General features: G+C 40.1%; 1 protein-coding gene across 2 annotated transcripts in view; it reads left to right on the forward strand.

Moving 5' to 3' along the window:
* Positions 1-296: 296 nt before the first annotated feature.
* Positions 297-26883, forward strand: part of ITGA4 (integrin subunit alpha 4) — a 90517-nt gene continuing 63930 nt past the window's right edge. For both annotated transcript variants that reach the window (XM_042949309.1, XM_042949310.1), the window contains exons 1-9: positions 297-598; positions 959-1080; positions 19849-19955; positions 20052-20181; positions 21916-21983; positions 23233-23362; positions 25162-25247; positions 26175-26237; positions 26327-26464. In XM_042949309.1, coding sequence (XP_042805243.1) covers positions 393-598; positions 959-1080; positions 19849-19955; positions 20052-20181; positions 21916-21983; positions 23233-23362; positions 25162-25247; positions 26175-26237; positions 26327-26464 — 1050 coding nt within the window. In that variant the 5' untranslated portion in view covers positions 297-392. The remainder of the gene's footprint in view (positions 599-958; positions 1081-19848; positions 19956-20051; positions 20182-21915; positions 21984-23232; positions 23363-25161; positions 25248-26174; positions 26238-26326; positions 26465-26883) is intronic.

Genomic DNA, 26883 nt, shown 5'->3' on the forward strand with positions numbered 1-26883 from the left:
CGTCCGACACAGCGGAGGTCCCCTAGCGCCCCCTACAGCCACGCGCGGGGTGAGACGGCGCAGGGTCCTGTTCCTCCGCACCACGCCCGGGACCCCACCCAGCGGCGGGCGCCCCGAGACCGCGCGAGCGCCCGCACCTCCCGGCTGCAGAAACGGATCGTGGGGCCCGGCGGGCGTGCTGCATCCCAGATCAACTCAGATTGCTCCGCCCGCGGCGGCCCGACTTCCCCTCCCTTCCTCTGTCCCTCCCTCCCTCCCTCCTTCCCTCCCGCCCGCCGGCGCCGGACACGCTGCACTTCTCTTGGGGCGCTCTTCCCCTTGGCCGACCGTCTCATCCAGCGCAACTTTGGGACAGCGGCCTTTTGGTGTTGAATGTTCCCGTCCGAGAGCGCATGGCTGGGGAAGCGAGGTGCTGGCCGGGTCCCCGAGGGGCCGCCGTCCGGGAGGCGGTGTTGCTGCCGCTGCTGCTGCTGTGCCTGGGCGTCCCGACCGGGCGCCCCTACAACGTGGACACCGAGAGCGCGCTGCTCTACCAGGGCCCCCCCAACACCCTTTTCGGTTATTCGGTGGTGCTGCACAGCCACGGGGCGAACCGATGGTGAGTGGAGTGGGGCTCGGCGCTCTGGGCACCTGGGAGCCACGAGTGAAGGGCGCCTCAGGGATTCCCTGCCGGGTTCAAACTTTCCTCCCTCTGGAGGAGCCAGAAGGGGAGCGCTGCGACGGCCAGCTCGTAGGGTCTGCTAGGGAAACGAGCCGATCTCGGGGTGGCACGCCTCGGGTGCGCTCTGGCGCAAGGCTCTGGAGCTGCGGGTCCGGGGTGGCGGTTCGGTGCGCGAGGCGGTGGGCGGAGGAGGGGGGAGGGGATCGGCCCCGCTGCCAGCTGCAAGCGTGTAGAGACCAGGAGTTCAGTGGGCAGCACGGCTCACGTCTGCGTGCACGTGCACATTTCTCGCTTTAGGCTCGTAGTGGGGGCGCCCACCGCCAGCTGGCTCGCCAACGCTTCAGTGGTCAATCCTGGCGCGATTTACAGATGCAAGATCGGAGAGAATCCAGACCTGACGTGCGAACAGCTCCAGCTGGGTGAGTTGGGCCTGGGACCAGGGGCGAGTGACCCTGGGGTAGCACAAGTCGTGGAAAACTCCATGTTGCCTATTCTAGTTTAAAGTGAGTGATTTTCACCCTTCCCTCAAAACCATTCTAACCTTGGTAGTGTAAAAGTGACTCCCTTCTTTCTGCCAACATTTTTCTCCCTTTTGCTTATGAGAATGATTGCAGTACTCCGGCAAAACTCTGGAGAAGAAAGTTTCTTATGATACATTCTCTTCACCTCTCCCTCTCTCCTCCTCATGTAAGACCCATTTTAAATAAGTCTCTCAGCACATTAGGGACAGGATCCAGCTAAGCCATCACTTAAGAATTTTATTTCCATCTTTGACCTATCAGCCTTGTTAAAGAAAAGGCTAAGGGACAGATCAGGGAAAGCAGTTGGAGTTGATCCCATATCCTGACATTTAGCTTAAGGACTTTCTAAAAAAGAAAATGATATAGTTTTATGTAGAATATGAAATGTAAAAGAAGAGAACAAGGAAAAATTGGCATCTCCATTGTTAATATAATTTAAATGAGGACTAAGATATAATTGTCAATTTTTCTCTCCCCAAACGCTCATGTTAAATGAATACATCTATTTGAAGTCATTTTTTAATGTCTCTTCTTAGTTATGCGACAACTTGAAAACAAATGTGTTTTTTGAGGCACCTGGGTGTCTAGTGGGTTAAGCGGCCAACTAGCTCAGGTCATGATCTCGCTGTTCGTGAGTTCGAGTCCCAGGTGGGATCCTGTGCTGACAGCTCAGAGCCTGGAGCCTGCTTTGGATTTTGTGTCTCGCTTTCTCTCTCTGCCCCTCCCCTGCTTGCACTCTGTCTCTGTCGCTCTCAAAAATAAATAAAACCATTTAACAAACAAACAGGCAAAAACAAATGTGTTTTCATGGGGGAGGGGAGAAAGTTCACATGTCAAAGCCAAAAACAAATTTGTTTTGTAGACACATGGAGGAAAAAAGGGGAACTAATATTAATTTAGACCTATCTTGTTCCAAACACTGTTAGGCACTGCTATATGTATATGTTACTTAATTTTTTTTCCCCTCAAAGCACCAGTGGGTCATGGTTGGCATTGTTCCTACTTTACACGTGAAAATTCTGTGACTCAGAGGGTTGCAAGTATTTTTTCTAAAGTTACTCGGCTAATGAGTGAAAGATGGGATCTCAGGTCAGTCCAGTCAGCTTGGTTCCAAAGCCCAAGCCCTTTCCTTTCCTGTGTGTGTCTTCAGTGCAAACAAAATTAAATGAAGAGTCCAATATGTTGTCTGCTGTACTGATATGTTCTCTGTGAATGGTGAATAAAAGGTTACAACTGGTACCTTTTTCATATTTATCTTTGCCATAGACTATTGGGATAAGCTACTGCATCTTTAATCCCTTTTTCTTTTTAGAGTAGTCCTTGCTTTTTTGCCAACTGGGAAGCTGGTTTCCCTCATTTAGAATGAATTCAAAGAGAGTATGCCCATAACTCAGAGAGCATCCATAAAAGTCTAGCAGTGGTGTACAGCATGTAGAATAAACCCTAGCCTCTCATTAATTATCTTCCATCCCCAAAAGGCAGACTAGGAAAGCCTAACACGTTCACAGACCTACCCATTTGGAATAATTCTGCAAAGCATAATTTTCATTGTATGAGACAGTTGTGGGATGAAGAATTAGCGACTGGAGGACACAGAGTTGGTCTGCCAGAGGATCTTGACAAAGTCTCAGCAAGGAGAAGTTGCATTTCTGTTGTCCTGTCACGGTTTCCTGATCCATGGCATCCTAACTACTGGCTTTTAGTACCTACTTCCTGTCTGGAAGGGCACTGAATCTATTTCTAGATGTCTGTGTTTCACTGGAAAGATCACTTCATAATATTACACACAATTTGAGATTAAAATGCCCATCAAAATGGAAGAAAAACCTAAATTTGGGGGCATGTGGAGCATAGAGATTGACTATAGAAATATCCTCAGAGAAATGTATCCATGGTAGATACGGAACAAGCATGAATTAAGTGAAGATTTATTGGATGGATAAATGAACAAAGGCAAAGTGGAAGTTTGATTGTCATCAACCTGATTGATGAATAGGAGAATAATTAGAAATGATAAGTCAAATGACATTTTTTAAAGTTTATTTTTGATAGAGAGGGAGAGAAAGAGAGAATAGGGGAGGGGCAGAGAGAGAGGGAGACACAGAATCCGAAGCAAACTCCAGGCTCTGAGCTGTCAGCACAGAACCTGACACAGGGCTTGAACTCATGAACTGTGAGATCATGACCCAAACCAAAGTCAGACGCTTAACCAACTGAGCCACCCAGGTGCCCCACCAAATGACATTTTTAACTTTCACATTTTCAGTCAATACAAAAAGATATTGATTGAGATAAACAGCAAAAAGGAAGACAAGATTTTCAGGCAATCCATTGGTTGAAACACTTATAGCCTTGATAATAGCTTGGCATATTTGCAAAAGAATTGACTGAAGTTGCCTCTCCTATAACATTTTAAACAATATACCTTCTGTTCCTTAAATAAGGAAATCGTGTTTCCATTCAGAACAAACTCAAGTCACTTGAAGCTGTAAAATAAGGGATTGGGGATGAAGTCTAGCAGAGAAGCACTGAAAACAATAAAATGGTCATGAAAGACATTTAAGGATTTTCAGGTTTGTGAACTATGTAATATTTTCTGTGAAGAAGCTTTAAGAAAAAATTATGTAACTATGGACACACACAGTATTCTAATTCTGTAGATTATGAGGATTGCCTCAGTTTTCCTGTCTCAAATGTGGGTCACTATAATGTATAGAAAATGCTTAGCTCAATACCTGACATAGAACAGATATTTAAAAAGCATTAATTTATTTCTTTTAGTCTCTATTTTCTACTTAAATCTCTATCTGTATGTTATCTGTTATAGTCAGGTTGAGGGTAATAAATAGGTAATTAATAAACAAAGCAAAAAGTTACATGCATAAAGTAAGAGGTAACAGTTGAGATGAAACATGGTGAGAAATATTTTCTTGTTGACTCAACCAACAAAATCTTACAATTAAATACTGAGCTATGGTTGCCGTGTCAGTAAGGTGTTTTCTTTCACTTGGAATGGCTTCAGTTACTATCAAGGAAATGAAGTTGGCAGGTCTCTTAAAACGGTGCCCATCTCCTAGTAATTTCAATACTATTCACTTGGACTGGTGTTTAGGTTTCAGAATTTCAGATCAAAGTTTGAATCAGATGGACTCCTCCCTTGAAAGAGGAGATCAATACCCTCCCATTACATGCCTCCACCCCTGGATGATGTTGTCACACACTGTGGTGTATTCACTGTGGCCATAATCAGAAGTGAGCAGCAGATGCCCGTTGGTCTAAAACGTCCAGGGTGTAAGGTGTTGAGAGTAAGATATGCCTTTCAGTGAAGTGAATTCATTGTAGAAGAGGCACTTTGCACCCTGCTTGCAAACAGGCTTCCTCTACCTCCCTGCCTGCCTAAGAAGTGTCTCTCCTCACACTTTTTCCCTCCTTCCCTCTGCGAGCCAAAGGAAGGTGGTGTCCCCATCAGGAAGGCCTGAGCCCAGATATGTTCATGAACACTTTGTGTCTGAGGAGGCCATAGTGACTTCACATGTCCAGTTGCTTTTCCACTCAGATGTTCTGTGTCTTTGCTGAGGCTTTTTAAAAAATGTTTACTTACTTATTTTGAGAGAGAGTGTGTGTAGGGGAAGGTCAGAGAGAGAGAGAGAGAGAGCGAGAGAGAGACCCAAGCAGGCTCCACGTTCAGTGTGGAGCCCCATTCAGGGCTCAGTTTGACTACCGTGAGATCATGACCTGAGCTGAAATCAAGAGTCAGACACTTAACTGACTGAGCCACCCAGGCACTTCTTGTTCAGGCTTTTTAAATTTTTTATTTATTTTTATTTTTATTTTTTTATTAAAAATTTTTTTTATTACATTTATTTATTTTTGAGAGACAGAGCATGAGCAGGGAAGGGGCAGAGAGAGAGGGAGACACAGAATCAGAAACAGGCTCCAGGCTCTGAGCTGTCAGCACAGAGCCGGACGCAGAGCTCGAACCCACAAACCACAAGATCATGACCTGAGCTGAAGTCAGACGCTTAACCGACTGAGCCATCCAGGCACCCCTGTTGAGGCTTTTGTAAAGGAAACTGTGATCACAGATGACTCCAGAACTGTATGTAATCATAGACTGTCCATGGATTACCAATATTCAAAGCATTAGAATATAATAAAATACATAAATGACTTTAAAATTATACTAAACAGATTGTTTTTATTTGGTTATTCAGAAGGTATTTCAGGTCTTTTATTACTTTGGAGTCACCACTAATAGCATTATATGCTTGCTACACTCAGACACACACACACACACACACACACACACATACATACACACACACACACTTATCTGGGTAATAAAAGTCTAAAGTTACACGGTTACACTGCCTGATATGGTAGCCAGTAGCCACATGTGGCTGTTGAGCACATGAAATGTAGCTAGTTTGCAGCGAGAGGTGCTGTAATATTGGATTTCAAAGACTTAGTATAAAAAAAAGAATTAAAATAACATTAATTTTTTAGATATTAATTATATGTCAAAATAAATATTTTAATATTGATTACATATGTAAATAAGAATATTTTGGGTGTGTTAAATGAGGTATATTTTTATTTTTATTATTTTTTTTTAATGTTTATTTCTGAGAGAGAGTGTGACAGAGTGCAAGTGGGAGAGGGCCAGAGAGAGAGGGAGACACAGAATCTGAAGCAGGCTCCAGGCTCTGAGCTATCAGCACAGAGCCTGATGTGGGACTCAAACCCACAAACCACAAGATCATGACCTGAGCTGAAGTAGGATATTTAACTGAGTCACCCAGGCGACCCATAAAGGAGATTTTTTAAATTAATTTTGTTTATTTTACTTTTTAATGTGGCTACCATAAGGGCCCCTGCGCGGCTCAGTCGGTTGAGTGTCCGACTTCAGCTCAGGTCATGGTCCTGCAGTTCAGTGAGTTTGAGCCCTGCATCGGGCTCTCTGCTAACAAACAACTTGGAGCCTGGAGCCTGCTTCAAATTCTGTATCTCTCTCTCTCTCTCCCCCTCCCCTGCTCATGCTCTGCCTCTCTCTGTCGCTCAAAAATAAATAAATGTTAAAAAAAATTAATGTGGCTACTATAGGATTGAACACTTCACATATGGCTTATATAGTAATTTCTTTTGGACAGCACTGCCCCAGAGAATTATAAATTCCCTGCATGAGAAAACACCAACTTTGTAGCAGGTGCTTCCCCAGCATCTGTGTGTAAATGAATAGGACTTTCACTTTTCTTTCCCAGACAAGTGCTGTATAGTTACTAGACCTTTACAGTTCTTGCTTGTGCCTCTCTTTTCTTTACTGGAAAGAACAGTGATCCATCTCAAGTTAGTCATCATTATTCCCCTTCAGATTTCTTTCTAGAATTTTATCACCCTAGTCAGCCTCCTGGCTCATTTTAAATAACCTGTTTGGAAGAGGTGAATTTAATTAGCATTGTGCCATTAAACTAATGATTACCTCATTCTCACTTCTGCCTGATTTGTAGGAATTATTAGCTTAACATTGAAGGGCAAACAAACCTCACACTTCAAATAATGTTCTTGATAACTTTTTCATTTGCAAACTCTTTAAATTGTAGCTTATGAAGCTGATACAGACTGGTCATTTTGAAAACTTGTCCCTGAACATAGGTTCTAATCATGCAGAAAATCAAGACAGAGAGCTTCATTAATAAACTATCATGTTAAGAAACGTAAGTTCCCTGATTTCCAGAAATTTCCCAAACTTCATCTTTAAAGAATGCTTGCCATTGAATTTGAGAGGTGAGGTTTTCTAAATGCATTTTGCTTTTTGCCTTGAGTTTACTTGGTCACCCACTAATATTCCTAATGATTAAGAATATCTCCCCTTAGCAACAGTTCTAGGGCCAGATATGGCAATCTATTGTACACGTGGGTTGTTTATTCTTTCAGTCATTTACTGAGGACTGCAAAAGGGCTAGAATTTGGATGTAAGAAAGAAACACGGTCCTTGCCCCCAGGGGGGTTTACATTCTCTAGCTCAGGTTCTTATAGGAAAGTGGGGTGAGAACATCTAATCTAATTAGAAATAGAAAGTAAGGTGATGGCTTCCTGATCAATTGATGTTCAACTGGAGAACTGAGTAAAACTCGGGGGTTGGCTAGAGGAAGAGGTTTACGGGAAAGGGTGCCAGACAGAGCCAACGGTGTGTATGAAGACCTGAAGTCTTTGAGAGCATGGCATCTTTGAAGTGCAAGAAATACGCATATGACTGGACTGTGGAGTATGAAGTGGATGGTAGGTTGGAGATTATTTTTAATACAACTTTGTGAGCTGTCTTTAAGGAGTATGAATTACCCACTGGTAATTGAACCTGGGGACTGACCTAATCAGATTTGTGTTTTAGACAGATACTTCTGGTTGCAGAGTAGTGAATGCTTTGGAGTAAATGAGTCAAGGCTGAAGGTAGTAAGACAGTTGTAGAAAGATTTTGTTATAATTTAGGCTACCTATGATAAGTGCTTGTATTAAGGCACTGGCAGCAAGAATGGAGCAAAATAGATATTCTACTGTTATTTAAGAGACAGACTCAATAGGACTTACTTGGTAATTATTAAATGAGAGAGATGAAAAAGGAGGTTTCCAAAGGTGTTACCCAAGGTTCCAACCTGGGCTGTTGGATGGATGATGGTGTTGGCCACAGAAGACATAGGAGTAAATATCTAGTATTCAGTTGGATGTATGGGTCTGCTGGGCAGGAGAGGTCTGTACTGGCAATTCAGAGTTCACTGCAACTGACATAGAGATGATAATCAAAACCATGGGAGTGAATGAGTTTAACTTGGAAACTCTAGGCTGAATAGATCAGAGGGTCCAGGATAGATCCAGAGGATTCCTACAGTTTGACAATTGGCTTGAGCAGTGCTGCTCAACTCTAGCTGAAACTTGGATTCTCCTGCAGAGCTTTAAGAGTACCAGTTCTCATCCTAAATAAATAAAAATCTTTGCAGGTGGGTCTAGATAGGTGTGACATTGTGATTTATAGTAAGAATAATATATTTGCTTTTATTCCCTGTTTTTGGCACAGAGCTCCTAAAAGTCTTGAAATTTTCTAAGAAAGTTACAAAGGTGTTTTTGTTATTGAGGTGGCTTTTGGACCCTACCTAAGGATGGGGGCTGGTTGCCAGTGGAGCCAAACATATGATTGGATGGTTGTAACTTTCTGTCCTACCCCCTAATCTTCAGGATGTGGAGTGGGGTTGGAGGTTGAATCAATCACAAATGGCCAATGATTTAATCAGATATGTCTGTGTAAGGAAGCGGCCATAAAAACCCAAAAGGACAGGGTTGGGAGAGCTTCTGGGCTAGTGAACAGAGTGGAGTACTTAGAGAAAGTACTTTCCTCATGCCTTGCCCTATGCATTTGGTTGTTCCTGAGTTATATCCTTTTATAATAAATTAGTAATCTAGTAAGTAAAATGCCTTCCTGAATTCTGTGAGGTGCTCTAGCAAATCAATCAAACCCAGGGATGGAGAATTTGGAACCTCTGATGACCAGGTGGCCAGAAGTATAGCTGACGACCTAGACTTTCAATTGGCCTCTGAAGTGTCTGTGTGTGTATGTGTATGTGTATGTGTATGTGTATGTGTATTGGGAGAGGGGCACTCTTGTAGGACTAAGTCCTTAACCTGTGGGATTGGGTGCAATCTCTGGATAGATAGTGTTAGAATTGAGTTGAATTGTAGCTAGTGAATTGACCCAGCTAGTGACAGAAGATTGCTTGTTGGTGGTGTAGAAGCCACTCTTCCACCCCCACCCTCTACAAAATGGAATTGAATGCAGAATCCTTAGTAGGGCATTAGGGTTTCCAAAGGTCCCCAGATGACACCAGTATTCATCCATGGTTTCTAACAACTGGAGAAGAAAAGAGGAGCCTGAGAAAATGACTAAGAAGGAAGAGCCAAAGAGGTAGCAAGGAAATCTGGTCAGTATGGCATTATGGAAGTCAAAAGGTGAGAGATCTTGAGAAGAGATGAGTGGTTCGCAGTATCGAAAGTTGCCAAGAGGTCAAGCAAGGTAAGAACTCAAGAGATTTCATTGAATATAGAGAGAAACTGTTCATGACTAACCTTTTAGTCAGACCAATTTTAGTGGTGAAGCCAGACTACAGAGAGTTGAGAAGTGAGGAGCGAGAAAATATTGGTAGCAGGTGTCAACAACTTTTTTTATCTGGTTTCTTCCTTCATTGATTAAACACATTTTATTGGTTACTTATGCTAGGTACTGGGAATACAAAGTTGAGTAAGACTTTGAAGCTCGCAAAGAATTCAGTTTAAATGATGAGAGACAGGTAAACGTTAGATCATTAATTATGAGAATATGCAATAAACGTGATGATGGAGACACAGTGGGGAGAGGAAATAGTTTGGTTGATGAGAGAAGGGTTCCTGGAAGAGCAGATACCTGAGTAGTTGAGCCAGTTCTGACCAGTTTTGACGAGAGTGTAGTAAAAGCTCAATAAATGTGAAATGGATGGATACATTTCTCAGATTTGGGTGATTCCTCTGCTGCACACGTGAGCATCATCTCAGGAGGTCTGGGCCAGCCTTGGTTTCCAGAGATTCTGCCTGCTCATACCAGGAAATCTAAACAATAATGGGCACTCCTAAGATAGGGAGCTTGGAACTGACCATCTTTAAAAACAGGGTTTTTTTTTTTTTTTAAAGATAGCTGGAAGCATCAAATGGGACCATGGAAGTGGACTTACAGGTGGTCGGTCAGTGAAGCAGTGTGTTTGTTCTGATATCTGATGTCTGTTCTGTTAACCCCCAAGAATTGGGGGGGGGGGAAGAATTTTTTTCTTGTAAATTATTTGAAATACTATAATTCACAATAAATACGTTCAGAAAGAGTAAGCATGCAGACTTAGTTGTTGAATCTCTTTTATGGGAAATATTGTGTGAAATGGATTAGAGGTGCCCTTTTAACATTACACCCTATATAGATTCTTTCAGTGTATACGCTACATTTGTGAAATCATTCTAGGTCTACCTCACCTGATACCATTCTTGGTTTCTTGTGAAAGCTTTCTACTATTCTTGAGCACATCACTTTGCCTACAAACCGTTGTCTCCATAACATCTTATCCCATCCTTTAAACCTTGGACAGAGACATGTCCTCTGACATCCCTAACTCCTCATCTCAGTCTGACCCTCTACTGGATGATGCCATGGAGTTCCTGACTGACTTTTATTTCTTTCACGTACTTCAGACCTTGCATCCTCCGGACCTCCTCCATCCTACCGTGTAAGTTCCAAAACCAAGCACAGTGATTCAATATTGACCACCTACCATTGAGTGAGGGCAGGTTTTCCTGGAGGTTTTGTTTTTGTTTTTGTTTTCTATTTTACATTTTTGTATTGTTCTTGTTTCAAAGACACTCAAAATGGTATCCGTATATTAGTGATAGTCTTTCAGATGAACCCCTAAGTCCAAGAGATGAATTGCAAACCATGGAAATAGAGAATTTTCTTTCCTTATTTCCTAATATTGGAAATTAGTGTTATAATAGTAGGTTATTATAGACAGAGAATTAGTATAGGTTTATTAATAACGTCAATATTTGGATTCTTTCCCTGCTTCACAGGGAAAAGTACTAATAGCAATCATCGAAGGGTAGTATAGGGTGGCGGTTGACAGCATGGACTTGAATCCTTCCTTTCCCACTTTGAGCAAGATGCTTAATCTCCCTTTGTTTCAGTTTCTCCATCTGTAAAATTTGGATTATGATAATAACAATATCTGCTCATAAGGCTATAATGAAAATTAAATGAGTTCATATATGTTTGCATGTAGTACAAGTGTGCTTGGGTATATAGGAAGCATTTAATAAATATTAGTTGTTGTAAGACAACAGTGCCTCTTTAAATTATGCTCACCAAATGTATCAGTTGTGGTACACTTTTCTGCTATAGTTAGTTAAAAATAAAAATAAAACTTGTTTAGATTTTCTGTAGGAATTTGAAGCAGTTTGGGCCTAAAGTCCCTGGAGGAGAACCCGAACCTAGAATTAAGCTCATAAGTGACCTGGTTTTCTAGAATTTTGAGGTCTAGTGATGACTCAGGATCAACCCAGATTTATAAAATTGCAACCCTGAAACTTGGCTCTTCTGCTTGGGGACATCCACCTCTTTCTGAATACAATAAAGTAAAATAAATAAAATTATAAAGTAAAAAAGAGCTATTAAATAAAATGAAACAGAAGACTGAAATAGCAGGCTTTTTCAGCCCTATGGTTATATCAGCCCTGTCTCACGTAAACTGAGTGTGATGATTAGTCATTGTCAGATATGGACCAGGAAGCCTGAGAATATGGCGTGTAAATACATGTTTTCCCCGAAAGAAAATACTTTGAGACTGGTTTCTAATTTTGATGTTTATTTTGATATCTTGCCTCTTGTTTGCTTATTTTTATATCTTGACTCCAGACAAGCTGGAGGAAATGGTCTTGGAAGTTCAGTACTCTCACGTCCCATATCATCTCTAAAACCTGGGTGTTTTCCTTTTCATGACTCAAAATTATTGTTATTGCTACTGAGTTCATAAACATCACTGTTATCTTTTAGAAGCATCATCGCCACATCTTATTTGGTGTGTGGGAAAAGTACATAGTTTAATATAGTAAAAATAATGGATTTAATAGTAATTAGAATTTGATAAGAAAAACTAAAAGGGGCCACTTGGCTTAAGGAGCAGAATGCCGCTGATCAAATCTCACAGCACTGTGAGCGCCCTCTGCTGGTCCAAATCAATGTAATGTGGGGGGATGTTGGGGAACAGAAGCATTTCCCATTTAATGAACACCTACTAGGTACCAGGCAGTCTTGTATCTGTTAAGAGTAAATTTTATATAATCCTCATAACCCTCCAATGGTAGATTTTATACTCTTCATATTTGAATTGAATTTTTCAGTTTAATCCCATATGTTTTTCTGATATTCTGAATTTAGGTAGAGGAAAGAATTATGTGATTAATTTTACTCAATAACTATTGCTTCTACAAATAAAGATATGCTGAAGAAATGACTCTTTATACAACAGAGAAGAGAAAAATGTTCATCCATTCTTCAGAATTATTTAAGAAAAATTTGAAAAATACAGGACTCATCTTTCAATGGAAAAGAACTTCAACTTAAAAAAAAAGTAATTGGTGGGGGAAGGGCTTTCAATATTTTTCTGAAACTTAAAATTAACATCACATTTTGGAAAGGTCAGATAAATGTGTATGTTGTTGTAGTATGGAGAATGTCCGACTGAGTGCTTCCCCTAACGGGGAAGCCACAGCAGTGTGACGCGGGCAGATAAACCAAACATGTCATTGCATGCAAAAGTCCCAGGCTCTCTCACTCACAAAGTATTTCACCCAAGTTCTCAACAAGTTATAGAAAGAAGAACTTGGGGTCTGATCTTTCCCCTTGGGCCTTCTTCAGTGGAAATGCCAGCATACTGAGAACTGATCCAAATTGAGGAAAAGGGCGGGATGAGATAGGGACTAAGTCAGTGACATTTTTCTTGAGCACCGGACAGTTGAATCAACAGTCTATGGGCAGGTTTGTGGTATTTTACACATTTGAAGCTGAAACAAAAGATTTAGAAAGTGAAATTGATCTCAGTTAATTCACACCTCTGAAATATTTGTAGAGTTCTATTGTATACGCCATAGAGTAGTGTGAAATAACAGAGGTCTTCGATTTCTGACAAGTTTTTGACTTTTGTATTCTAATCTTTTTCATTTATCAGCCCCATGGATTCAAGGAAGTTACCTTCCTTCCTTAAGATTCAATTTGCTCATCTGTAAAATGGGATTGATAACGTAGTCCTCTGCTACTCCTGTGAAAATTAAATGAGTGAAATGTGAATGATAAGGCCTGACCGCGATGTGCCATAAATATTTTATGGAGGAGGATATATGAAAGGACATACATGCAGCTTAAACATGGTTAGCTTAATCCTTAAAGTAATAACAATGTCAACGTCAACTATCATTTGTGTGCTTCCTCTGCTAGGCTCTGACGCAAGCACTTCCTAGGTATCTCATTTACTCCCCCAAATCCTCACAGAAACCCTCTGAGATAGGCATCTCCTGGAGGCCCCAGCTGATTCTCAGCCTTAAATCGTCCTATTCCCAGAGCACACATTGTAAAGATCTCCAAACCTGTAAATGTGGTTTCCCTTCAGACCATCTGTTACTGTCTTAATACTTAAGGAAGTTAATATTTCAGAGGAGAGACAGAGTAGTGAAGGAAGACCTCTCCAAAGCTTAAATCCCTGAGAGTTTGGTGAAAATTTTGTAGGCATATCATCATTCAAGATTTGACGGTAAAAGGTATTACCTCCCTCAGCAGATACGTATTTCGCTCCTGCCTACTGTCCATAAGGTCCTGTTCTGTGGGAATGTTGCAGTCAACAAAATAGCCAACCTGCCTTCATGAGGTGACATTCAAGATTGAATATCTAGTCTTCCATGGTCTGTCATACTTTGGCACTTGAGCGATGATGTGAAAACTAGTGATACAAGTAACTACAAACACAGGGATGGTGACGAATGTACTTAACTGGCTTTGTATTAACAACCTTTATATTCATCTAACAAATTTAACTGCTCGTTCACATTTATACACATGTGGATTTACTGATAGAATATCAGCAGATGGCGGGGGTGGGGGGTTGGGGGGGTGGTTCCTGGGTGGCTCAGTGGGTCTAACTTTTGATTTCGGCTCAGGTCGTGATCTCCCGTGCATGGGTTCAAGCTCTGAGTCGGGCTCTGTGCTGATAGTGGAGAGCCTGCTTGGGATTCTTCCTCGGCCCCTCCCCTGCTCTTTCTCTCTTAAAAATATATAAATAAACATTTTTAAAAAACCCAAATCAGCAGATAGAAATAAAAAAATTGAAGTAACAAGCACACTTCTTGTATGTTCCTTCACAAATGAAAAAAAAAATGGAAAAAGCAAAACTAGTCTAATTTTTCGAATAAAGGATATGGTTTTATGTGGTTTCGTATTTTTAATATATACTGAAAAAATGCAATCAACTTTGCTAAGATTAGTCATTGTAGTTGTATAAAAGCATGGGAAATTATCACATGTTAATTTGGCTTCCCTCCTTTATGTGAAACCATGTAAAGTACTTTTTCAATTATGAAGCTGATTTGATTTACTAAGAGTTTAGATTAGAAATGTATGAGCTGAGTTGAAAACCTGCTTACAAATCATTTCAGTATGACATTTGGATAAAATATAAAGATAATCTGAATTTATTTATGATGTTATGTCGGGGAAATTCACGAAAATTAACTCATGACAGTTCTAATAATAATCATTTCTGACACATTACAAACTCTGTATTTCCACATGAAGAAAGTTTGCTTAACACTTGATATCCTATTTCAGTATCTAGCTTAAACCAAGGAGGACAAAAAGCTAGTACTAGTATTTTGAAAATAGAGTATTTTCAGATACGATGTAGTCCAGGAGAAGGCACAATCGTTAACATTGTAGAGCACAAGCCCAGTTGCACACACCTGTCTGGGGAGCCTTTCAAAAATTCTACGTCTAGGACACATTAGATCTGAGCCGCCGGAAAGTGGGGACCAGGTGTTGGTACTTATTTGGAACTCCTCCCTGGTGATCCTAATGTCCAGTCAAGGCTGAGAACCACGTGCTAGAGGCGTGAACTCGGGCAGGCAAGGTTAAGGGAGAGCGCTGAAGATGGTCCTGAGCATAAGCTGAAGTTGCAGAGGTCTTGCTTCTCCGACATGATTCTGCAAGCACTCCAGAAGACAAGGGTAAAAACTTCCTTGAGTTGAAGAAACGACCCAGAGCAGTGATGATGACTGACAGGCCGTTCTTTGTTTTTTTTTTTTTAATTTTTTTTTAACATTTATTTTTATTTTTGAGACAGAGACAGAGCATGAACGGGGGAGGGCCAGAGAGAGAGGGAGACATAGAATCTGAAACAGGCTCTAGGCTCTGAGCTGTCAGCACAGGCTCGAACTCACGGACCACGAGATCATGACCTGAGCCGAAGTCGGACGCTTAACCGACTGAGCCACTCAGGCGCCCCGACAGGCTGTTCTTTGAATGGATCCTGTCTTGAAACCAGTGCAGAGTAGCTTGGCAGGACCTTCGCTGTTGGGTGCTGCCTCCGGGGCAAAAGCAGCATCTGGAAGTGGGAAGGAGAAGCCTATACAAATGTGAGTGTGTGTTCACTTAATGGAATTAGTTTTTATTTCTCATTTGAGAGAATAATTGTTTCATGACTTTGTGAATTTTCTTTCTGCCTATGCATTCATCCTTTCGTACGTGTCTCCCGTTAAGATATGAAACACGAATAGAAGATACTTAAACTACCACGGAAGCTTTGAACTATTTTTTTTTTTTTTTAATGTTCATTGATTTATTTTAAGAGAGAGCCTGCATGTGTGAGTGGGGGTGGGGGGGAGGAGCAGAGAGAGAGCGAGAATCTCAAGCAGGCTCGGTGCTGTCAGCTGAATCAGATTCGGCTGCGGGGCTCGATCTTACAAACCTTGAGATGGAGACCTGACCCAAAATCAAGAGTTGGGTACTTAACTGGCTGAGCCACCCAGGCGCCCCGAACTGTTTTTTTAATTTACTGACCCATTTTCAGCACATGTTCCTGGGGTCTGTGTTGGGGGTGGGATAATGGTGAGCAAGATGTGGTCCTAGACGTGATGAACTAGGTTGTTAGTGACTAAGTTTGGGAAGTAGGCTAGCTGTGAATAAACAACTGTAGTTGTATTAGAGTTCTCCAGAGAAATGGAACCAGTAGGGTGGGAGGATAATAGGTAGGTAGATAGATATAAGAAGAGATTTATTATGGGAATTGGCTCCTTCAGTTAGGAGGCAGAGAAAGTCCCATGATCTGCCCTCTGCAAGCTGAAGAACCAGGAAAGTCAGTAGCGTCATTCAGGCCCAAGGCCTGAGCGGCAGCGGGCAGGAGGTGGGGGGTGGTTGGTGTAAGTCCAGAGGTCTGAGAGCTACACAAAGATGTGGAGAGAAAAACATTTGCGGGAAGTGACCTCGAGAGAGGTGGGAACATGAATTGTTTGGCTACGCTGGATGAAGCTCTGAGCAGTGATGGTTCTGCCACGTCACCGGGTGAAGCTGATGCAAAGTGGAATCATCTGTGGCTCCAGGAAATGGCTTAACACAACAGTTTCTCTGGTTTTCGTTTTCATTTTTTTAACATTTATTCATCCTTGAGAGACAGAGAGAGGCAGAGCATGAGCAGGGGAGGGGGGGAGAGAGAGAGAGACACACACGGAATCCGAAGGAGGCTCCAGGCTCTGCGCTGTTTGTTGGCACAGAGCCCAACGCGGGGCTCAAACCCACAAACTGCGAGACCATGACCTGAGACGAAGTCGGAAGCTCAACTGACTGAGCCCCTCAGGTGCTGGTTTTCATTTTAAACTTGACGGAAGTTCACAGTTCACAGAGAACTTTTTGGCCATTTTTATCCAGCAACTTACAGAATATTTTGTGCAGCTCTGAATTACTGCATATTTATTTAACTTTGGGGTAGCAGCTCCAGAACGGTAAATTTGTTTCTAACTATTGGCTGTATTCAGTTGTGCAATCATGATGAAAACAGCGATCAGGTGTTATTTCTGACCTCCTTTCTCTCCTGTCCTTAATTTTCCTCTTGCTGAGGTGCCTTAGTCAACCACGTGGCAGTTTTACAAAGGCTTTGGTGTTTTCAGAGAAGATAGTTTATTTAAATGTCTGTTGTGGTAATTAGGAACTTCACCTTCAGGTAGACAGAATCTACCATTTATCTATTTTCGACATTGGCAAAAATAACGGGTGGTTTTGGTGAAAAATTTAAACTGGAAGTTTCATCACAGTGAGTTAAAATTTTGTGTTTGTCACTGTCTTTTTCACTTTTTTTCAATTAGGTTGGCATCATGTAGCCATGCTAACTCTGTGAGACCTTACCCACCCAACACTCACAATGGTCTTTCTCCCTCCTTCTCCTTTTCTTTCTTTTTCCCTTTCTTCATTACTTTTAACATGGGGATCTTCTGTTTCTCCCTGGACCGTCTTTTATCAAGGTTTGGGCTGCAGCAGACCCCCTTTTCATTCCAGGTACACATTGCTTATCAATAGCATTATTTTTTCAGACCTATACTTAATCATTTTCAAGTCCAGTGCTCCGGGGAGCCGCTACCAAGATGTGGAAGTCTGGTAGAAAACTCTGTAAGAAGCCTGGCCAGAAAACCCTTATCCACATTCTATTGGAACAATATTCCAGACCATGAGAGTCAACTGAGGTAGTCTGGGCCTCACCTGGACTTACTGAATCAGAACCTTCAAGGGAGCAGCTAGGAAACTTGGTTCAGTTCAGCTGTGTTGAAGGGTTTTACTGTTTGTCCTGAACAGCGTTTTGGAGAACAAATGTATACACAAACATCTTCCCATTCCCATTGAGACAAAATTTCCTCCTAGTCAGGACATTGCTGCAAATAATTTCACTTTCAAAATACTAGCCTTATCTATGTAGTTAGTATGAGTTTGCCTGGGAAGCTTTATGTCAAGGTTATAGGAGATGGAGCGCCTGATGATTTTGAGAATGGTCGCTCTAAATATATGATAAAGTGGTACAAGTGACTAGTGTTAAGAGTTAAGTAAACAAACCCAAGTTCCACATCCTTATCCAGTTAAGCTGATGAAAATGTAATCACCTGGCTTTGGAATTCAGTTCAGGTGGAATGGAACTCTCACATGGCAATTGAAGAGGGTAGACATAAGGTCAGTGAAAGGATTCCTAAGAGACTACATCTTACTCTACCCCAAAATCACTTACTTTAAAGCATGTTAATAGGATTCTAGCTATAAAGCAAAGAAGTCACTCTAGCAAAAGAAAAAAAAATATCATTGGGAAGATCACTTTCTTTTGTACAGTTTAGAAGTGCTATATTGCCCATGAAAATATTTATGTTTCGTTTTCTGGCTATTCATGCATTTGCCGAAGTACCTTTTTAAATAACTTTTTTTTTTTTTTTTTTTTTTTTTTTAGTTATTTTTGAGAGAGAGAGAGAGAGACAGAGCATGAACAGGGGAGGGGCAGAGAGAGGGAGACACAGAATCTGAAGCAGGCTCCAGGCTCTGAGCTGTCAGCACAGAGCCCAACACTGGGCTCAAACTTACAAACCGTGAGATCATGACCTGAGCTGAAGTCAAGAGTCAGACGTTTAACCCACTCAGCCACCCAGATGCCCCTAAATAACTTTTTTTTTTGTTGTTTACTTATTTTTGAGAGATAGCATGCTTGTGAGTGCAAGCATGAGTGGCGGAGGGGCAGAGAGAGTGGGAGACAGGATCCGAAGCAGGCTTGTACTGACAGCAGAGAGCCTGATAAGGGGCTCAAACTCCAGAACCCTGAGATCATGACCTGAGCGGAAATCAAGAGTCCAGTTGAACGCTTAATGGACTGAGCCACGGAGCCCCGCCAAAGTACCTTTTCATGTGTTTTATTCACTACTGAAAAAAATCAAGTTTTCCAGTCTTTTTTTTCTTTTTTTGAAAATAGTCACAATAAACTAAATGTAAACTGTAGGGCAGTTTGTCTTCAATGCTAGGCATTATTAATGTGCTGCTAATTAGACACAGCCACTTTCCATGTGCTCCGTCATCACCTCCCAGCTTCAATGCTGGAATGTGACTTAAATTCTGAGGACCATATTCTTGTCTTTTATTCCTAAAGTCTCAATGCAAGAAATGTCTTTAACGGTTCGCTGATAGGGGTGCACAGGTGGCTCAATCAGTTAAGCATCCGACTCTTGGTTTCAACTCAGGTCATGATCTCACAGTTCATGGATTCGAGCCCCACATCCAGCTTTGTGCTGAGGGTGTGAAGCTTGCTTGGGATTTCCTGTGTCCCTCTCTCTGCCCCTCCCCTGCTCATTCTCTCTCTCTCTCAAAATAAGTAAACATTTAAAAATAAAAAAGTGTTCTGATAGCTTGTTCTTTAGAGTAAAGTGTCTGAGGGTTGATGGAGGGAGGTGGGTGGGGCTGGGCTAAATGGGTGATGGGGATTAAGGAGGGCCCTTGTGATGAGCACCTGGTGTTGAATCACTAAGTTCTACACTTGAAAGCAATTTTACCATATGTTAACTAGAATTCAAATAAAAACTTGAAATCAAAAATTTTAATATAAAAAAACGTGCTCTGGTAATGTTGCCTGTAATGCTAGCCAAATGGTCAAAACAAAGGCACATTCTTTACCACAAATGACACCCTGTAATTGTATCTGCACAGCCTGTGTGGGTTTCAACTGGTCTCCCTGCCACCCTCTACCCCCAGTCGTGTTGGTTACCCGTCTCCTATATTGAGCCCATTGCTTCATGATGTTACCAGCTGGAGATGTTGTGTTCTACAAACACAAACCACCTGGTGAGAGAAAAGTTATGTTGGCACAGAGTAACTCAGTGTTCCCCCCCCCCACCCCATACTGTGCACTGAGTATAAGGTGATAGAGGAACAGGAGTCAAGGATGTTTTATATGTGGTGAAGGAGAAAACTTGGGGATAAGCATGTTTATTTTCTCTGTTGTCCTATGGTTTTCAGGATAACTGATGGTATTTTTCCCCCCCCAAATACTGTAGGTAGCCCTACTGGAGAACCTTGTGGAAAGACTTGTCTGGAAGAAAGAGACAATCAGTGGTTGGGGGTCACACTTTCCAGACAGCCAGGAGAAAATGGCTCCATCGTGGTATGCTATTGGGATTAGTCCACTCAGAAAATCAGGGGATCAGATATTCTGGGTGTGATGTTCACATCATTTGATCTACGTTTGTGTTTTATTCAGGCTTGTGGGCATAGATGGAAAAACATATTTTATATAAAGAATGAAAATAAGCTCCCTACGGGTGTTTGCTATGGAATGCCCCCTGATTTACGAACAGAACTGAGCAAAAGAATAGCTCCATGTTATCAAGGTAAGGAATCATTTTGGTACTACCCGGATCAAGAAAAACAAGTGAATGCCTTTAATATTTTTTTTACTTTCAATTTTGTATATGCAGAGAGAGGAGAAGAAATCTTATTAAAATAGCTGTATTTTTAACTACTCAAAGTATTTCTTTTTTATTCAATTGCGGTAGTGTGAGTGCAAAAAAATGTGCTTTGTGCTTTTAGGAATAGAATATTGTATGGTTACATTTGAATAATTCTAGAATTTAGTTGATAATTACCCACTTTTGCACTAAATATATTTTGAACTCCACATGAATGAGTCTAATGTCCAGAATATAGAGGACACTTAAAATCATGAAATTATGATGAAAAACTTGAGATTGAAAAGTCTGGGAAGATGAAAACTGTTTAGGTTTCTTGTTTTATCTTTAGCCTTCAAGAATATTTAGAAAGATTCAAGTGTAAGTGTAAGCAAATCTTTCCCACTCACTGTGTGTGTATTTTTTTAATTCACATATATTCCTTGAAACAACAAGGGATTGGTATCTTAACTTTGAAAAATTTTCCCATGAAAATTCTAGATTGTTAGGTAGCAGTAGTGTAAGCAGAGTTGGGACATTAACACCTGAAGTGAGCAAAATTAGGGGTGAATGTCAACAGAGCATTAAAACCTATCTTAACAGAACTAAAATTCTAAAAATGTATCCTTGGAAATCTCAGAATTAAATATATATGCATTCCATTTTCCACTTTTTGTAACCAAAATGATCACTACAGTGTCCAAATAACCTTTCCCTTACCTCACAAAATTTTGACCATGCATGCAAATTCAGTTATTCTGTTAACTTTGGGGTCTTCTGTGGTATGGGATGTCTTAGAAAAACTCCTAATCTCTAATTGGCCTTTGGACATCTAAGAAGACAAAAGGTGAATTTTAAATTCTTAATGAAGTGAAACTCAGTCTAGTGTTCTGTATGTTTATCCTTCTCTTTTTCTCCGGGGTGTATGGTTGACACTTTAAAACCTTCTCAGAGTAGAATTTTGTGCTGTTGTTCAGTTATACCCAGCCACATCCTGCAAAACATTAAACTTACCTTGAACTTAAAACACCTAAAACTATGAGGAAATTTATTTTAAAAAAGGGCGGGGGGATATAAAAAGGAGTGAAAAATCATGCCCAGGACTATTAATTACAAATGACTTAATTGATTTAACTCTTCCAGTTAGCAAAGCCAAAACAAGGATGTGGGCCTGATTCTTCTATCGAGGTTTACTTACATCCGTTCCCCGGGAGAAGCAGAGCATTGTCTTCCCAGTAGGTTCCAGAAGCATCCAATTCATGGGTAGTGGGAGACCTGAGCTGAAGTTGGCTGCTCAACTAACTGAGTCACCCCAGGCACCCCAGGAAATCTATTTTAATGCAGACCTGGACTGGAAGACACAAATTCTAGCCCTGTCTTAGATACTTACTTGACAATTTTTTCGAGTGTATGCTGTATGTTCTTTCCATGAGAAAGAGGCAGAGGTAGCTGTTTTTATTGCTATTTTGCAAGAATATTTTTGGGGATTAATACGGAAGAGATTTTTTATCTTAAATTTTATCAAAGCTACTATCTTAAAAATGGGTTAGTATAAAATATAGACTCTAAAAGGTATGTTAGTAAGGATTTATAAGATAAACAAAATTATGCAAATTTTGTCTTTTTCAATGAAATCCTGAATTGTTTTTTGTTTTTTGTTTTTTTACTTCATTTTAGATTATGTGAGAAAATTTGGAGAAAATTTTGCATCCTGTCAAGCTGGAATATCTAGTTTTTACACTGAGGTAATAGCTCCTAAAATACAGAATTTTAATTCTTAAGATTCAGACTTCTGGTTTACAGGTGTTATGCTTTATGGTTAAAATTGTATAACACCTAAATAATAGTTTTCTTAAATTTGAGTATATTACAGCTTAATTTTCAACACTCAATATTCAACATATTTTGAAAACCGGTTAATACTTAAGATGGCTGTGTCACGCAAGACCAACTAAAAGTCTACACTAAAGAATATGACTTGCATCAAAAATTTAATAAAAATAAAAGGAAGCTATTGTTATTTGCTTTAACTCATACGTTTAAAATATTCAAATATGTTTTTAATTACTAGTTGAGGGGAAAAACATATGAATCCACATCTTTCATTAAAATTATGAGAATTGAGAGATTGAAGAATTTAATATCCTTTTAAATTAGACGTATTCCCAAACTCTGTTTTTCTCTAACACTCCAGGCAGGATATACAATCAAAGATCACAGTTGTATTCAACTTCCAAATCTCCCGTTTTACCTTCAAAACCCATTAGGAATTTCTGAATGTTTTCTGGATCTATGCAGTCAGACTATCAAGCCTTGAGTTAACAATTTCCATAAATATTACCTAAAAAAAAAAACACTTTATACTTAAATTGACCTTTTTATAAGGTCAGGATCATTTAGGAAATTTAGAAATATGTTAAATAGGTTTGATCGCTAGAAGTTTTCATATTTCACCAAATATATCTGTTCATTCTGACTTTTGTTTCCTTTTCCTAAATTTGTATTTATCGTCAAATATGCCCCCAAATTCCATTGGATTTGTTTTTTTTTCTAAGCTAACGTTGTTAAGGAAACTAGTCATTGACTCTTAGCAAATAGGAATAAATTAAATCCACTTTTTACTCTTTAGCAACACGTGATTATCTCCATAATAAGCACTAATGAATTATCCAGATGCGATTCACTTGCTTAGAAACCACATTACCTGTCTCCCAAAAGCTTTCTCTAGTATTCCATGATTCTTTCTTCAATTTTAAGGTTCACTGATGAGTGTGAAGGGAGAGTTTCTTCTATGAGATTGTGCTTGTAGGTGAAAATTCATTAGCTAGCTTCTCTGGCTTTTTTTCTGATATGTTTTTTAAATTCATAAAATGCTCAGATTTTAGAAATGTATTATCAAAATGTATTCTTGTCACTACTTAAAATGTATATTTGGAGGAGGTTTTGAGTGGATTAAACTTTGAAATGATGATAAATTGTTTTTTTTTCTTACAGGATTTAATTGTGATGGGAGCCCCAGGATCATCTTATTGGACTGGCTCTCTTTTTGTCTACAATATAACTACAAATAAGTACAAGGCTTTTTTAGACAAAGATAATGAAGTAAAATTTGGAAGTTATTTAGGTACGGTAAAAATGGACAAACTCCAGTCCTCTAGGTCTTATAGATACTATTTCTCTTACTTATGATTACTAGTCTCTTCAAAAGATCAAAATGGCCAATAGCAATTAAAGAATTCATAAACTGTCACTTTAAGGATATAATCGATGAAACTTTAACTTAATGATTGTAATTATATGTGTTAAATATTAATATTTACTTGTTAGACTAGAGAACTGGTTTAGTTTACTCTTACAAGCTTGTATCTTGATGCAGTAAACATGTTATCGTAAAGGTTGCATCTATTGAGTGCTTACCGTATCCAAGGAACTTTTGTTTTTAAGGTTATTTATTTTAGAGAGAGAGAGAGAGAGAGAGAGGAAAATGAACATGTGGGGGAGGGACAGCAAGAGAGAAGAGCGAGAATCCCAAGCAGGTTCCATGGGCTCTGTGCTGACAGCAATGTGGAGCTCAAACTCACAAACCGTGAGATCATGACCTGAGCCAAAATCAAGAGTCAGAAACTCAACCAACTGAGCTACCCAGGCGCCCACCAAGGAACTTTTATAGGCATTCGACACGAATTCATTGAATCATGTATGAGTAAGTGTAGTTTCTTAAAGGACCAGCTGAAAGTCAGTGGGGCTATCGACAGCATTCTACACAATGAGTAACATTATGAAGCATACGGATCTAAAAACAGCTCATTGACCTTAGCCTCATATGTTCTTAGAAAATATTTCCCAGAGTTTATTCTTGTCTTTCTCCTTCCTCTCCTCTTCCTCCCCCTCCATTGCCTCTTCATCCTGTGTAGTAGGACACTTTATTAGTCTGTATTTCTACAGAAACCCAAGATTTCTCAGCATTGATTCCTGTTACAGTAAAAAGGGTTGCTTTTCCCATAGCTTTTTAGAAAATACAGATTTGTTAATCATATGTGCTTCAAATGTAAGCAACCTATACTCAGAAATAATTACAATAAGAAAAAGCGGTGTTATTTTTTCCCATTCATACAGGAAGAATTCTTTTTCTTTTTCTTTTTTTTTAATTTTTTTTAACGTTTATTTATTTTTGAGACAGAGAGAGACAGAGCATGAACGGGGGAGGGGCAGAGAGAGAGGGAGACACAGAATCGGAAACAGGCTCCAGGCTCTGAGCCATCTGCCCAGAGCCTGACGCGGGGCTCGAACTCACGGACCGCGAGATCGTGACCTGAGCCGAAGTCGGGCTCTTAACCGACTGAGCCACCCAGGCGCCCCAAGAATTCTTTTTCAAACAGAGGGAATTTGCTTACAATTCAACATTTACTTGTTTGTGGTTGAAGTATATCTTGAAGTATTATAAGAAATATAACTTAGCATTATGCCTTTTGTCTTATAACAAAATATCTTACCATTTGTGTCCTCATACGGTTTTATCACTGTAGGAAGATTCCATGGTGAAAGAGTTGAAGTTTAGGGAGTTTTTGCTTAAAGTTTAACATGTTAAATTTTAGATCTCTAAAATATTTCACTTGTAATACTAGAAGCTAGCATATTCTGGTACTACATAGAGACCAACAGACCAGATGTAAAAGTGCTCTCTTTAATTTCTAGGACTTGGAAATGAAAAGCCATGTGCCTAGCTTCATAACACAGACTAATAATTGCTTAAAGCATATGATAAATGAACAGTTTTGAATATTGCTATGCTAAATATTCTTAAAACCGTTTAGTGTAGTCTTTGGAATTCAGTCTCATTTGATTCTGTGAATGGATTTATGATGATCTATTTTACCCCTTGCAAATAATGATTCCCATGGTTGTTGTCCACTTTCTTTGAAGGCTACTCAGTTGGAGCTGGTCATTTTCGGAGTCCGCATACTACCGAAGTAGTTGGAGGAGCCCCTCAACATGAACAGATTGGTAAAGTAAGAATTACATTTTTACATTAATTCTTGACAAAACTTCAAGGAAACTGCATGAGAGAATGAGATACTAAAGGAGAAACTGCAAAAATTCTAAGGAATGAAAACTAAAAGTGATGAGCTGTGCACTGCCTTTCATGGTGAAAGTTGTATGGCTTTTAGATTAAATTTAACAGAAAAGCTTAAAGGAAAATTCTGAAAGTCAAATTGAGGCTTTTCTTTCTTTAAAAAAAATTTTTTTAACATTTATTCATTTTTGAGAGAGAGTGTGAGAGGGGGAGGGGAAGAGAGAGGGAGACACAGAATCCAAAGTAGGCTCCAGACTCTGAGTTGTCAGCACAGTGCCCGATGCAGCCTGATGCAGGGCTCAAACTCATGAACAGTGAGATCATGATTTGAGCCAAAGTTGACGCTTAACCGACTGAGCCACCTGGGCGCCCCAGAGGCTTTTCTTTCTTGTGAGTAAATTGTTTTTGGAAAAAAAAAATCTCAAGATGTCTAGGGAATATATTCCTAGGTGAAGGGTGAAGGGATATTCACCCTTTCTAGGTGAAGGGATATTGAGCGAGCTGTATGTTTTGTGTAAGACCAGAAAGAATCAGATGTTCTTTCTGGTTCTGGGTTTTTGTTCCATTGTAGTGTGGACATCACTAAACTTTTCTGAGCCTTACTTTGGAAAGTGAGGCAAACAGCACTTTGTGCTCTAAGGGATCAAGACCATAGTCCCTGAGAAGATAGTTCAAGGAAGGCATATTAATGTGAATGTGGTTCCCTAAAGCTTTTGAATTACACCCAAAAGGATTTTTGTTTTTTTTTAACTCTTTGGGCAGTTACAAGTTGTGAACGTTGATGTTTTGATCACCTGAGGATTTTTTTTTTTTTTTAACGTGATAGCAGTCTCAGTTTTTCTAACTCTGTTCCTAATTGCAGGCATACATATTCAGCATCGAGGCCAGAGAACTAAACATCTTACATGAAATGAAAGGTAAAAAGGTAATGTCTCCACCTTTGGTATCACCGAGGGCTTTCGTGAATCACCCTGCTGCTTTTCTTAGTGACGGGATCTGGTTTGTTTTGGGCAGCTTGGCTCCTATTTTGGAGCTTCTGTCTGTGCCGTGGACCTCAACGCAGATGGCTTCTCAGACCTCCTCGTGGGAGCTCCCATGCAGAGCATCATCAGGGAGGAAGGCAGAGTGTTTGTGTATATCAACTCTGGCTCAGTAAGTCCAATCACTCACCAGCTGCAGGCCGTCTATGGTATTATGATACAAACTGAAGTTAGTTTAGGCTTCTGAGGCTATAGATTCTTAGGCTTATTTTACCGATGAAAGTAGAAACTCTGCTATTGTACTAATGCTCTAAAAATGAAATGGAACATTCTGGTGGGTGGGAATCTGTCCCATTTTGACATTCCAGAAGTAGGAGATTAGTTGTTCTGGTGTTTTTCTACTGACCTCTTGAATTTCAAGTAAAGTTTCTTTTAGTTTTATTATAATGCAAATCTCATTTGAAAGAATGATTTTTATCTATCCCTCAAAATGTAGATTTATCATTGGTTCCGTAGTGAATGTCTTTGCTTACAAATATTATCAGAAGTAGAAGATAAAGTAGAAAATGTTTTTAATTTATTTGAAAAGAA

Source organism: Panthera leo, chromosome C1 (assembly GCF_018350215.1).
Source record: "Panthera leo isolate Ple1 chromosome C1, P.leo_Ple1_pat1.1, whole genome shotgun sequence".
Classification (NCBI taxonomy): domain Eukaryota; kingdom Metazoa; phylum Chordata; class Mammalia; order Carnivora; family Felidae; genus Panthera; species Panthera leo.